General features: G+C 51.9%; 1 protein-coding gene across 1 annotated transcript in view; it reads left to right on the top strand.

Moving 5' to 3' along the window:
- Positions 1–15,381, top strand: part of DENND4C (DENN domain containing 4C) — a 1,285,018-nt gene that overhangs the window by 1,059,827 nt on the left and 209,810 nt on the right. Inside the window, exon 30 of the mRNA XM_078675962.1 lies at positions 4,201–4,393. Coding sequence (XP_078532088.1) covers positions 4,201–4,393 — 193 coding nt within the window. The remainder of the gene's footprint in view (positions 1–4,200; positions 4,394–15,381) is intronic.

The following is a 15,381-nucleotide window of genomic DNA, read 5'->3' as shown; positions in this document are numbered from 1 at the left end:
AGTCCCAACCCGGCACACCTACGTCCGTTTTTTTCCTTTTCCGCGTGCATTGCCAATCCGGTTCATGCTCGGGCCTGTTTCGGCCTTTCCCTTCTTTCCCTCGTGTGTTGTAGGAACAGTGTGCGGATGCCTTCGGGATTCAAGTCTTGTAGGTCTTGTGGGCGCTTGATGTCGGCGACGGATCCTCACCTCATTTGCATGTGATACTTGGGGGAGGACACGGCTCCACTAATTTGCGAAGCGTGCCAGCGGTTGAAGCGGAAGTTGCGACTGGAGCGCCAGATGATACTTCTTTCAGCTCGCCTATCCAGGTCGGCTTAGTCGCCGCGTTCCGCCTCTGCGGAAGGTTCTCGGAGCGGCCGCGCTCGTCGTCGCCCTCATCCCTCTCGCGTGCCGCAAGAGCCTCGCTCGCCTCTGGGTAAGTGTCGCAGCTTGTCCCAGAGGGCTGGTTTCCGGCCCGTTGGGGGCGTGTGGCCCCGCATGTCGTCCCCCTATCCACTGTTCCTGGGTGAGCGGCCGTAGAGAGCCCAGATGGAGACATATGCGGCTGCTTTGCAGGCCTCGCTGGCGTCTCCTCCTCCTGCACCTCCTGGGACGTCGGCGGATCCCCTGCGCCATGCGGGGCCCTCCTCGGCGTCGCCGCCGCCAGCTACTCCGGATCCAGGCTCGGAGGATGTGGTGCCGTTGGGGGGCACCCCTTCAGGGTTCCCTCCTTCAGACCACGGTGCCTCTGCTTTGCCGCAAACTCCTGCGGGAGTCCCTGTAGTGTCGCGGGAGGTCGCCGGGGCTAGGGCCACATCCCCGAGCCCCTCCCGGCCCTTTGACAAGGTGGTCCTGTCTATAAGGCTGATGTGACGCCGCTACGGCGCTGGCAGCTGCTGGCCCTGGCGGCGCCACACAGGTCGGCGGACCCCCTTGTCCCATCATGGGTCGAGGCTGGCGGGGACCCCTCGTCCCTCACTGGGCCCCTCTTGTTCCTCCGCGCAGGTGGCTGCCTCGTCGGAGGTCGGGTCGAGGCCGGCGGTGCCACAGGAGTCAGAGAGCCCCTCTCGTCCCATCGTGGGTCGAGGCTGGCGAGGTATTCCCTGTCATTCCCCGGGTTCCTCTCGTCCCTCCGCGCAGGCGGATGCCTCGCCGGAGGTCGTGTCGGCCTTTGCGCCCCGGGGGGTTCTGTGGACCTCTCTCGTTCCCCCATGGGTTGAGGCTGGCTGGGGACTCCTTGTTGCTCTCCGGTGGCTTCTCGTTCCTACACGCAGGAGGCTGCTTCGTTGGAGGTCGAGTCGGCGCTGTTCCGGCACTGCCCTTTGACCATCTCCGCGCCGTCCCAGCCCCCGTCGCCGGGTGGAGAGGTGGAGGCCCGGCTGGCGTCTCCTGTGGTGTTGGATGATGACAACGACGCCCTGCTCCAGGTCGCAGATTCTACAGCGCCGGACAGGCGTCAGATCATGGATTCGTCCTCGGACGTTTCCGCTTCTCCAGAGGTTGTGCCCCTGCTGGTGTCGTCCTCACCAGAGATGGGCCGCCGCGTCGTGGAGTTCTCCCCGGGGCCTTCAAAAGACAGAACCTGGCTGCGGCCTTCGCCGGAGGAGCCACAGGTCCCCCACTCTTCGGCTCCTTTTTCTCCCTTTGGAGCTTGGCCCTTGCCCACTCCGGTTGGCTTCGGGGACGGCCGCCTTAGTCTACAGCCGTCGTCCACGGAGGAGATGCTTTCTCCACCACGGGGCACTACGGAGGCGGTTGCGGCCTTCACTCGCGCTGTTTCCACGGCTGTGGGGATTCTGCGCATGGACGATCCGGCTGCCCATTTCCCCGTGGATTATCTTGTGGAGCTTCTCCACCAGGGCTCTGGTGGATGGGAGCTGCTGCTCCTCTTTGAAGGTTCGCTCAATTCCTCTCTGTTGGGGACGCCCCGCCACGGGGACCGGGTACCCAGCACCTTCTGCGACACCTTCCGGCGCCGCGTGACCCGGCGTTTCTTTCCCTCCACCCCTCTGCCAGTGAGTCCCTGTTGCGGACTGCCTTTCCTTCCCCGACGTTGCTGTTGGCTCCACCTTCCCGGGAGGCCCGCTGGCTGGACTCTTGGGGGCGCAATATGTGATCTGCAGCTTTCTCCAGAGGGTGCTGGTGTTGATTTGCGCACCATGTGTTGGATGGCTGGTAGCTGGTGGAGTTTATTCTTCGCTCCGCTCTGGACATCTCAGAGGTACTGGGTCGTGGCTTCTTCGGTGGCCCTTCGCCGCCAGGCTTGGCTTAGGGACCGCATGTTCCCGGAAAATGTGCAGGAACGACTAGTGGATCTTCCCTTTGATGGCACCCTTTTGTTCCACGCCCCAGTGGAATCAGCCGTCCGGAGGTTCTCTGCGGGGCTTCGGCCTCCTCAGTGACCGGTGTGTTTGACTAGCTCTTCGCCTTCGGGTTTCTGCCCTCCATGGCGTTCATGTACGTTACAGGTGCACTTGAGTCGTGTGCACGGACCCCTTGCTGAGGTGTGTCCGGGCTCTTCTTTCCTTTCATGTTCTCTATCTTGGAGACTGGGATGCTTTTGCGTCCCTCCTTCTTTCTGGTGTAGCCTGGTCGGTCTTCCGGGGGGGCCCTGGGCTGTTCCGACTGCTTTCTTGCTGTCGGCGCTGTTCTGTCTGGTCTGTTGCCTTCCGACTGTGGTGGCTCGCTCGCCTTCTTTTCCCTTGTTTCCTTGGGCCCTCAAGGGTGTTCTTTCCTCTCCCTTGCCCTCGCATGGGTTGGAGGTTCTGTTGCCTTGTAAGGGTGTGGGGTGCTTCGGCCTCCCCTGGCTTTGCCCTTGGTTCCTCTGTTGAGGGTGAACCGTCCTCCTCTTCTTTCTTCTTATCACGTCCCCCTTGGGGTCGGTGGTGTTCCGCTTGTGGGGGCTCCACCTTATCTGGGGGGAACGGGGCTCTACGCCTGTTTGCTGGACTGGTCCCCTGCGTGGGCCCTATGTTATGTTCCGGCTGGTGAGGTCCTTTTGCAGACCCTCCTTCCCCGGGGTACGGCTAGGGTATCTATTCTACGTTAAGGAATCTGTGGCCTGTGGCGAGTAGTCTATCAGATGTACGAGTTACTTACCTTCGGTAATGATGCATCTGGTAGAGGAGGTTCTAGCCGCAGATTCCTTCACAGCCTGCCCTTCCTGCCCGTTCTGCGAGGACCTTTTTCTTGCTCTTCTGCACTTGCCTCCTGGGGGTGGCTATGTCTCCTGTGGGTGCATTTTTTCTTCTTTCTCCTTTTGACAGGCTTTTTTGTCTTGTTTCTGTTCCTTTCCTTCTTTGCTGGCGCTTTGGAGGATGGATCATGTGGTACTGCTGTGCCCCTCTGTTCTGATTGTTCCTGGTTAAGACCTGCCTTTCCACTCCTCCCTTCCCTCCCTCCCTTCTTGATACTAAGGGTCCTGGGCCCTCTGCTTGGGGTCGCCTGGTCGTGCCTTGCCCTTTGCACTCTGAGGGGTTGTCTCACTCTGTGCCGGGGTTGCCTTGGAGGTTGTCGTTCCCTGTTTGTCTTAGAACTGGTGCCCCATCGTTATTCTTGGTTGGGGCCATGGCCATGCTACATGTTGTTGTGACATTTTGCTTATGTTCCTTTTCTCAAGGGGGGGGGGCTGTTAACATGCTGCCATGGTGGCTGCTCAGGGCTGTGCTCTGCTCTTTCTTCTTTCCCTGCCTTTGGGTACTAGAGTGTTGACACTGCTCCTTGTGGTGTTTTGTCACCATTCCTTTTTCCAATTTTTCTGCTCTTTCGCACACTGTTTCCATACTCCCACAGTTTTGTCTGATGGCTCCGCGTTGTGGTGCGGAAAAGTTCTCCGAAGAAAACTGACGTAGGTGCACCGGGTGGGACTTGTGTAAACTCGCTGACGTCGCTGGCGGGCGGGTTCTACCGTAGTGGAGTAGCAGGCGACGTCTGGGTGGAGCCGCTTGATGCCGCCCCTCCGGCGTGCAGGGATGCTGGGTAAAAAGTTTCCGGATCCAGTCTCACGCCTGGGGATAATTCTACAGTAAGGAATCTGCAGCTAGAATCATCTCTACCAGACACATCATTACCGAAGGTAAGTAACTCGTACAATAAATGGAGTAGGTGGAGGGCATCATGACATTTTAGTGTGTAAGGCCCCATGTTCAAATAGTCTCATACTCTACACCAGAAGATGTAATGATTGCTGTTAACTCCATTCTTTGCCTTATTCAAAAGTGATGTACCGTTGAAAGGAAGTGGAGCTGTTCCAACAAAGAAAGGATCTGTAGCGAGCAGTATGACAAAGCAGGGAGTGTCTTTAACTCGAAGCCACAGTGTTGGAGGTACATTGCAGAACATGGACTTCTCGCAGCGACCGTCTCATGGCATATCAACAGTCAGCCTTCCAAATAGCCTTCAGGAAGTTATGGTAAGTAGTAGAATGAATGTCTTGCCGATGTACATTGGGAAGCTGAGATTTGTACCTAATGATGATGCAGCATTGTACTTTTTAGGTCTCGCCTATCCCATTCCGTAAGGAATGGATAGGACGAGGCTATTGTGGCTAAACTTAAGCTCTCAAAAATGCGGATTTCAAGAAGTGCATGTGCTCTCGTGACCGCACTTCTATCCGCCTGCCTGCCTCGCATCACCACATCAAAGCCAGCCATCTGTTGCTTCCCCAGCGTGGCTGTTGCTCGGCCTCACTTCTCCTCCCCCCTCCTAATTACATCCCTGCTGTTCACACTTCTTCACGGCCGCGAGGCCGTGCTTCAAAGGCACCATTATGTCAGCAGTACCGACTTCACTGCCACGGCACCTCGGGTGTGCTCTAGTACATCTTTCCCAAACGCATGCCTTCACTACATTACTTTAACTTTGTCATGTTAGTTTACCATTTTATCCACTTTCTGTACCATCCTTTAAGGGGAATTGAAGAGACCTCCTGGCTGCCCGGCGCTGATGCAAAATCAAACAATGCAAACAAAAACGCAGGGAGGCAGGCGGCAATGTCTCATGAAAGTCCAAAGCGCCGCCTTGGAAACAAAGCACTGTCAGGGTCTTCGGACGAGCCGCCTCCTTGGGCGTTTTACACGTTCACACGCTGCCCGACTCGTATTTTTTCAGGCTGGCTCCTGGCAGCAGCAACTGTTTAGATGTGTCGTGATATTTGTTCAGGCTGGCTCCTGGCAGCAGCAACTGTTTAGATGTGTCGTTGCACCGGGGCCGCCCTCCCTCTCTGCCTCGGTGCCCACAGCCTGTTCTAGCCAGTCCGCTCCGGGGACACGCGCCAGCGCCTGGAAGCCCCTCAACTCGCCAGATTATTTGATCAGAATTGGTAAATTCAGTCCTTAATGTACGAGACATGTTAATGTACTTGCATGATAGTCACCTTTTTTCAAACCAAAGATCAAATACGACCCTTTGACTAAACATATACATTTCCCTGCATTCATCTGGCCCGGTATGAGCACTTTGACACGTACACCCAGGCCCCACATGACTGTACTGGCAGGCGAGCATGTTGCATGCACGCAGGGATGCTCATTTAAAAGCACTCTGCGCCCCGGCCTCACTCTTCACCACAGGGGAGAGACGGCAGGACGCGGCTTGATCCCGGTAAGAGAAATAGACATTCCTCCCCTTAAAACGCGCCTCCGCGTTGACTAAAGAGATGCTTATCTCTTCATGAACACAGCCCGTCACTATTAGTAATGCAGGGGAAAATGCCATGCTCATCTTTTCAATAGCGCATTGCAGGCACGTAAATGCATGATACAGTCACGTACGCGCCACCACGATTTAACTGACTCGAGAGATGTTTAACTCTTTACTAACACAGCATTTACCAGAAAGTCATGTTTATTTCCTTAATAACGCACTCCCGCGTTGCTGGTTTTATTTGTTGTTGTGTGCAAGATTTGTATCTTCAACTGAGACAGCTACGCATATATTTAGTTATTGTTTGTGCAATTGTTGTTAGGCTCGTCAATTGTTTTGTTTTCGTCACAGGGTTGAGTGGGGTCAGATAAGCTTAATGACTCCATTCTATCCAGTGATGACTAGGGAAAGGGCGGGGTTGTTATTATTTTTTAACAGAAGCACCATTACGTGCAGAGCATTATTTCCCTGCCTCTCTTGGCACTTTTTCTCTCCTCCAAAGCATTACCCCATTGAAGCCAATAAATAGCTTTCATAGGGATTCCTGAACTGCTTTACAAACAAGCGGCCCCTGAAAAGTACAGGGCTGATACCAGGCGCGCAACTACCATTGGGCTCACGGGGCTTCAGCCCCCCCACCCTGCCCCACCCCACCCCCCGTTGTGTGTGTCAGCCCGGGCGGAGACAGCTTCGCGAGCTGGCGAGGATCTATTTGCAGCCGCAGCCGAGTACTTAACAGGTCTTTAAAAGACTATTTACATGTAAATGAGGCTTTTGTTGTGTGTAACAGTGAGTTCACCCCTTCTTACAGCCACTCTGTCTATGGTTGGAAGAATTAGCCCCCCCACCCCCCGAAATTTGGCTCTAGTTGCCCGCCTGGCTGATACTTTACCCGCTGGGGGGCTTATTGAAAACACTACGCTGCCTCGCGTCAATATTGGGCGGTCTTTGCGGACCCCAAAAATTGTATCACAGGGCTGGCACCATGTCAGCCAGTATTCTCCAAACACCTTTATGCCGTGCGTGGAGCAGCAAAATGTTTCTATTTGACACATGCGCACTAGTTTTGGTATCATTTGTCACTTGTTTTTCCCTAGTTTTTCTGCCCTTATGCCCTCTGTTAGACCTGTTTTTTGTGCCTTTGTGCCCTCTGTTGGACTGGTATTTTGTGCCTTTCTGCCCCCTGTTAGACTTGTTTTTTGTGCCCTTCTGCCATCTGCTATCACAAACAAGGGGGAACCCGGTAAGCCTATGGCATCTGGGTAAGTAACATATTAATCAAAAAAGTGATGCCTCAGGCCTAATTAACACAATGTATTTTGAAAGAGAAATATAATTTATCTCCTCCCAAATTAAATGAATCATATCCACGAAACAAATTCTACCTCATTTATATACCTCCATACCTGCCATCTGCATCACCACATCATCACTCAGCGCTACCCCTGCATCACTCGGCACCACCCCTGCATCACTCGGCACCACCCCTGCATCACTCAGCACCACCACATTATCACTCAGCACCACCACATTATCACTCAGCGCCACCACAGCACCACCCAGCGCCACCCCAGCATCACTCAGCGCCACCCCAGCATCACTCAGCGCCACAACAGCATCACTCAGCGCCACCCCAGCATCACTCAGCGCCACCCCAGCATCACTCAGCGCCACCCCAGCATCACTCAGCGCCACCCCAGCATCACTCAGCGCCACCCCAGCATCACTCAGCGCCACCCCAGCATCACTCAGCGCCACCCCAGCATCACTCAGCGCCACCCCAGCATCACTCAGCGCCACCCCAGCATCACTCAGCGCCACCCCAGCATCACACAGCGCCACCCCAGCATCACTCAGCGCCACCCCTGCATCACTCAGCGCCACCCCTGCATCACTCAGCGCCACCACAGCACCACTCAGCGCCACCACAGCACCACCCCCGCACCACTCGGCGCCACCCCAGCACCACTCGGCGCCACCCCAGCACCACCACAGCACCACTCAGCACCACCACAGCATCACTCAGCGCAACCACAGCATCACTCAGCGCAACCACAGCATCACTCAGCACTACCCCAAGCGCTCTCAGCACTACCCCAAGCTCTCTCAGCACCACCACATTATCACTCAGCACCACCACATTATCACTCAGCGCAACCACAGCATCACTCAGCGCAACCACAGCATCACTCAGCGCAACCACAGCATCACTCAGCGCAACCACAGCATCACTCAGCGCAACCACAGCATCACTCAGCGCAACCACAGCATCACTCAGCGCAACCACAGCATCACTCAGCGCAACCACAGCATCACTCAGCGCAACCACAGCATCACTCAGCGCAACCACAGCATCCCTCAGCGCAACCACAGATCCCTCAGCACCACCACAGCATCACTGGTTCAAATATGTTCTCTCAATGTTTCAAGCTTTATTACAAATGTCACAAAAAGATGTTAATATTTCACTTCTGTTCTTGGATTTTCGTCACAATAAAGTACACTGAACATAATCTTCACAAAAGTTATTTATAAAAGTTTAAGCTATTGCCATTATAAATTACAATCACTTTTATTTAAGTATTCATTTAAAAAAAAAAGTAAAAGCCATTGTTATTTGTAATATCAATACATCTAAGTCACGTAAATACAAAACATGTTGCATTACAAATGCTATAGGTGTCACATTTGCGAAAGTTATAACTATTGGCATTGTAAATGACAAAGCTATTAATTTAGCTATTTTCAAAAACAACACATAAATAAAAAAATTGTCATTTACAAGACCGATAGCTCAAACTTTCCTAATGCGAGACCTATTGCATTGCAAATGCTTGTTTGTTGTGGGTGTATTATAACAAAATGACATGTGAGTAGCATGGCTAGAAAGCTCCGGGACTAGGTCAGGGACCACTCCCTTACCCACTCTTTCCCTGCCTTTACATAATATAAAATAAGAAAAGTGGTCTCTGGTGGTTTAGCAGGTTTTGTCTCCTGAGGAGAGGATCGCAAATGAGTAAGAGGAGGTAGGACGGTCAAGCAGGAGCATTCTTCCAGGATACACAGTTAGTGATGCTTATCCCTCTTAATTCTTATATTTCTTGTGGTCAGAGGGTTTCAGCACTCGTAGGAGAGGGTGGGTGGTAATCATGTCTGTAATAAACCCCATGAATTTGTCCCTTGCCTCCTTCCCTGGGTCACTGAAAGGGTGGTGGTAACTGAGAAAGAATGCATAGGGTCAAGCCCTAGGATGAGTGGTAGTTGTGTCCATGACCTGGTGATCTAGTGGAATTCAGCTCGCTGAGGACAGTGGAAAGGTGAAAGATAGTACATCCTCTTCTATCGTCTTGGAGGATTTGCTGTAAGTCAGTAATGGGAGGTCATGTAAAGGTAGATGGAGCCCTGGATTTGGGGTTGGGATGGCCTCTCAAGAATCTGCTAGTTTCAGTAGACTCCCAGGGCCAGAAGGTTTATTTTTGCAGTGTTCTTTATTTAAACATTCAGGTGCTCTGTTTTCAGACTAGAAGTGGAGGCAGTCCATGGTAAATAGTTTTGGCAGCCATTGCTTCTCTATATACCAGCATCAATAAGTGATTTGTATAACAGTATTACCATAAGTAGGTTTGCAGCATGTTTTGTAAACCACATGCTGTGCACTCTTCTGCCATCAAGTGTTGGTTCTGAATATTAACAAAATAAATGTCTTCAAAATGTGTTGCATCTTCGTGGATTTGATGTATTACTCGTGATCACTTCTCGAACCGTGCAGTGGCACAGAGCACTTAATAAAGAGATGCCACTTCTCAATATAGCCTTCTACACAATGATAAAAGTAACAAGCTCATTTATGCCTTAAAAGCTTGATTAAGTGTCGATCGCAAGACTCCAGCAGCATCACTGTTCTCATACCGAATTGGAGAAAAACATTCTGTATGATACACACATGCTTCCACTCTTAAAGAAACATAAATGCAACACTCCTCCCTCCTTAAAGCAACAGTAAATCAGTCATATGAGGGAGACAACATAGAACATGCTGATATACAAAGCAGAAGAACATATGTACAGAATGAATAAAATATAGCTATATTAATACTAATACCAGAAGCTAACAGCAATCTAAAACACTGTCACGTGAAAAGAAGTAATGATATAGGCGGAGCTAATGGCTGAGGAAGTTGGCGGCATCTCACTGAATTCCGCAGTGGCGGTCCCCACATTGGAATGAAAGCCTGCTGCGAGTGACAGGCAGCCAGACCTCATCATGAGTGTGGAAGTGCCAAAGAGTTACGAGGTTTCTGATGGATACATCTGCCAGTGGATTCCTCACCTTGTGAATATCCCCTTGCGTCAGCAACATTCGGAAATTCTTTTTGTAGCTTCGCGCCGACGGCGTCACAGAAGCACGGCATCGCGCGCAGCTCCGCTGACGTCACCGACTCCAAAATAGGCCCACGTTAGCGTGATGACATCAGTTGCCTTTTTTCAGCGTAGTCGACGCTAACGGTTTTCAAGGGGTCCTCTGTAGCGTTAATAGTAACTTTGTTACTATTGTGGTTTCTGTGTCTTTTCCAGTGTTACTGTCTCCTGTCGTGATGTCGACTAAGAAGGGAAGATGATGTCTATGATGGACCCACATGATGACTGCATATGGTACCTGAGTTCGGATCATGATGTCCAGGGTTGTCATTCCTGTAGGAAGATGAATCCAAAAGCCCTTCTTGAACGTGAGGCGAAGCTCCTGGTTGCCAAATTAAAAGGAAAAGAGGCCAAGAAGAGTTCAAGGCCGCGGTCGAGGTCTCGATCGGGGTCGGCTTCGAAGTAGTCATCGGGACATGCTTCCAGATCAACGAAAAAGAAGCATAAGAAGAGGAAGCATGGTTCAAGGCACCATTCAGGAAAAGAGTGGGATTTGAGAACGAAGTCGCCTGGAAGAAAGCATCGAAAGGATATGGTGTCATTCACCGGCTCCGGTGTCGAATCCCTCTCCGGCTCCGTCTGATCCTCCAGTTCAGGAGGAGGAAGAGGTTTCCGTTCCTCAGGGCTCGATGACTCCGGCTCACCATTCCGAGGAACAAGAAGAGTCTATTCCAGCGCAGCCTCCTCGAGAGCAGCCGGTGAGTTTGTATCCTCCTTTTCCGGGTCCAGGACAAGACACATCTCAGTTTTTATATGCCATGTATGGTGTTTATACGAGAGCCATGTACCCCTCTGGAGCACCGGCTGGTCCCATGGGTCCGTTGGCCTACAATTTGGGTGTTCCCCAAGCTTATGCTCCGGCTTCGTTCTTGCCGTTTATGCTGGCGCTGACGCCGCCTTGGCATCTCTCGGCACCGCCGAGGTCTTCGACGCCGATACCTTCGTCACCGGCTCCGGACCGACCTCGAGAACGTCGGCATGATCTTCCGCCTCGGAGTTCGACGTCGGCTCCTGCTCTGTGTTCGACGTCGGCTCCTGCTCTGTGGTCGACGTCGGCTCCTGCTCTGTGTTCGACGTCGGCTCCTGCTCTGTGTTCGACGTCGGCTCCAGCTCTGTGTTCGACGTCGGCTCCTGCTCCTTCGGAGTCGATTCCGGAACTGACGACGTCGCTCCGGAAGGTTAGGTCGAAGCGTGAAGCTCAGCTCCTTTTGGAGGAGCAGAGGTATAGAGAAGCAGAACTTGAAGAGGGAGAGCTTCAAGAGTCGGAGGATTATTTTGATGATTTAAGGGAGGCAAGTGGACTGGAACTGTCCCCTGATTGGGATTTAGCCTCGGTATCGGATGCTCCTTCTAAAGATGTGGCTCCCTACCATGTGGTTATCAAGAAAGCAGCGGATTTACTGAATTTGACTCTGCCCACTGCGGAGTATAAATCAAATATTTTGACTGAAGTCCTCCATTCTCCTTCATCTGTGGTGGAGCCTCTGCTTCCTTTTACTGATTCCTTAACTGATCCGATCCTGGAGGTGTGGAGTAGACTTCTTACGCCTCCTGCGGTTTCTAAGGCTGTTGCAAGACGTTATAGAGTGGCTCCGGGGGACCCAGACTTTTTGTCCTCTCATCCTTTACCAGAGAGTTTAATGGTACAGGCAGCCTGCTCTAAAAAATCTGCAGGTGCTTTTCCCCAGGTAGCTGGTGATAAGGATTCAAAAAAACAGGATCAATCTGCGAAAAAAGTTTTTTCTTCAGTGAGTATGGCTGTCAAATCTACGAATGCCACTTGTCTCCTGGGTAGTTATATCCATGTCTTGATGGATACTGTAAAGCAATTGACTCCTAAACTTCCTGAAGAGGACAGAAAACATTTTAATGAGGTGCTTGCTGACACTCAGGCTGCTGCTCGGCAGGTCATACAGAGCGGTATGGACACAGCAGATTCAGTGGCTAGGGTCATGGGATCTTCGATTGCCACCTGTAGAGCTGCCTGGTTGAAGACTTCCGAGTTCTCTGCAGATGTTCAGGCTGCTTTGATGGATTTGCCCTTTGATGGCTCAGGCCTTTTTGGTAAAAAAGCTGATGCTGCATTGTAGACAGCAGGGCAACAACCAGGTCTTTGGGTTTGCAGACTAGAGGATCTGTGAGCAAAAGGTATAGGGGCTTTGGAAGATCTTCTTTTCGTCCCTACAAGCAGTTGCAGCAGCAACAGCAAAATCCGTTGTACAAATCCTACAGCGGCAGGCAAAGAGCTCTCCCTCGGGACGTCAGGCATCCTCCTCCTCCTCCTCTTCCTCTTCCTCTACCCACCCCCCTCCTACAACAGCAAAGCAGCCCTAGATCTGCCATTCCGGATCATGCGGGTCCTGTAGGGGGCCCGCTTACCTATTTTCTGCGGGATTGGGAATCTGTCACATCGGACCTTTGGGTTCTCAATCCCTATCCTGAAGTCGCACAGGAAGTATCTCCGTTTCACGGTGGGTTCGCAACACTACCAGTTTGCGGTCCTTCCGTTTGGTCTTACTACTGCGCCTCGAGTATTCACCAAGGTGATGGCTGTGGTGGCTGCACATCTCAGAAGGTCAGGGATTCCAGTATTCCCTTATCTGGACGATTGGCTGATCAAAGCGGAATCTCCAGAGAAAGTGCGCCATCATCTGCAAGTCACAACTCGGTTGTTGTACAGGTTTGGTTTTTCGATAAATGTACACAAATCTCACCTGGTGCCCTCCCAGTGCAACCTGTTCATAGGTGCTGTACTGTACACAACTGTTTGTCATGCATTCCCTCCTCAAAGGATTCTCGACATTCAGGAAATGATTCCTTTATTTTACAATGGAGTGGTTGTTCCAGTCCTGAAGGTCCTTCGTCTGCTCGGTCTGATGGCGTCCTGCATTCTGCTGGTCAACCATGCACGTTGGCACATGAGGGCACTCCAGTGGTGCCTCCGCAGGCAGTGGTATCAACACAACGAAGATCTCAGGGAGTCGATAAGGATCTCCAGAGAAACTGCGGCGGATCTGTCTTGGTGGAACGTGGAGGGCAATCTGTCTCAAGGGAATCCCTTCCACCTACCACCATCTGTGGCAACGGTGATAATGGATGCATCCACTCTAGGGTGGGGTGCTCATCTGGGGGATCTGGAGATCAAGGGTCTTTGGTCTCCAGAGGAAAGGTTGCTTCACATCAACCTTCTAGAGTTGCGTGCGATAAGTCTGGCGCTCAAGGCCTTCCTCCCTTCCCTTCGCGGTCAGTCGGTTCAAGTCCTGACGGACAACACTACCGCGATGTGGTATGTCAACAAGCAGGGAGGAGTGGGGTCGCGGTTCACTGCAGAGAGGCTCTGCGTTTCTGGTCCTGGGTTCAGGACCATCAGATTAGTCTGATGGCAAATCATCTGGTCGGAGTTCTGAACGTTCGTGCAGACAGTCTCAGCCGGCAGTTCTCAGCCGACCACGAGTGGAGGCTTCATCCAGAGGTAGTTTGTCACGTCTTTCGGACGTGGGGGACTCCTCAGGTGGACCTGTTCGCCACTCGGGAGAACGCTCACTGCCCGTTATTCTGCAGCCTCCAGTAGCCGATGCAGGGAGCGTTGGGGGATGCGTTTCAGTTGAGTTGGGACTCACAATTCCTTTACGCATTCCCTCCCATACCTTTGATTCCTCGGGTTCTGAGGAAGATACGCCAAGAGCGGGCCCAAGTTATATTGATCTCCCCGGATTGGCCAAGAAGGGTGTGGTACACGGATCTTCTCCACCTCTCCTCGTGCCCTCCGCTCCGTCTCCCTCTCAGGGCAGACCTCCTCTCTCCGATGAAGGGGCAGGTTCTACACCCCCACCTCCAGTCCTTACACCTTCATGCCTGGAGATTGAACGGGGCAACCTGAATTCCTTTTCTCTCCCACATGATGTGGTGGATGTCATTTTATCGGCCAGGCGTGACTCCACCACGTCTATCTACTCTTATAGGTGGTCTAAATGTGTTTCTTTGTGTGGAGAGAAGTCCATCGATCCTTTGAGGGCTCGTTTATCAGACATACTTCAGTTTGCGCTTTCTTTGGCTCAGCAAGGGTTTGCTGTAGCTACAGTCAGAGGTTATCTTTCGGCTTTGTCGGCATTTCTCTGTTTGCCGGATCAGCCGTCTTTCTTTAAATCTCCTGTGGTTTTGAGGTTTCTAAAAAGCCTTACAAATACATTTCCTCCTTCTCCCTTTCTTTGTGCCTCAATGGGACTTGAACCGTGTACTTACTTTCTTGATAGGATCTCTTTTTGAACCTTTACACAAGTGTCCCTTGAGACTGTTGTCTTTTAAAACGGTCTTCCTGATTGCAATTATCTCGGCAAGGAGGGTAAGTGAGCTTCAAGCTCTTAGTTCAAAGCCCCCATTCTTGACCATTCATGCTGACGAATGGTACTCATGACCAGGGCTGCTTTTCTGCCTAAGGTGGTTACTCCCTTCCATCTAGGGCAGTCCGTTACCCTTCCTACCTTCTATCCTCCCCCTCATCCTTCCAAGGAGGAGGAGAGACTTCACCGCTTGGACCCTAAGAGGGCGGTGACCTTCTACCTGGACAGAACCAGAGTTCAGAGTGGATGGCCAGCTATTTGTGGGTTTTGTTGGAGCCAGAAGAGGCAAGGCGGTGCACAAGCGCACGCTATCAAGATGGATTGTCTTGTGTATCAAGATATGCTACTCTCTGTCGGGTAAGGAACCTCCTGAAGGTTTGAGAGCTCACTCTACTAGAGCAAGGTCTGCTACATCTGCTTTGTCTAGGGGTGTACCTGTAGAGGACATTTGTAGAGCGGCAACTTGGGCCTCCCTCCACACTTTCGCGAAGCATTACTGCTTGGATTCCGAAGTGAGGAAGGACTGCCACTTTGCGCGTTCTGTCCTCCAGGATTTTCTGGTATAGGAGAGTGGACACCCTCCTCAGGGAGGGGGGACTGCTGTGGGACTCTATTCACAAGGTGAGGAATCCACTGGCAGATGTATCCGTCAGAAGAACAAGTTACTTACCTTAGGTAACGCTTTTTCTGGTGGATACAGTATCTGCCTGTGGATTCCTCACATGCCCACCCTCCTCCCCGTTGTCTACTCTTCTATACCTAAGATTATGGCAATGTTTTAACATATATGTATTATTTGCAGAAATATTGTGTTTTGCATACATTGTCTTCACACTGTGTGTGTTACTTTGACTATTTTGTACTGTGTACACTGTGTATATATATCTACTGTTGTCGGTCCGTCCGTGTGCCTCGAAGGCACGGAAAAAAGGGCGGAACTGATGTCATCACGCCGACGTGGGCCTATTATGAAGTCAGTGACGTCAGCGGAGCAGCG

Source organism: Lissotriton helveticus, chromosome 2_1 (genome assembly GCF_964261635.1).
Source record: "Lissotriton helveticus chromosome 2_1, aLisHel1.1, whole genome shotgun sequence".
NCBI classification, from domain to species: domain Eukaryota; kingdom Metazoa; phylum Chordata; class Amphibia; order Caudata; family Salamandridae; genus Lissotriton; species Lissotriton helveticus.
Note: the sequence above shows the minus strand (reverse complement) of the source record. Positions and strands in the feature narration are given on the sequence as shown.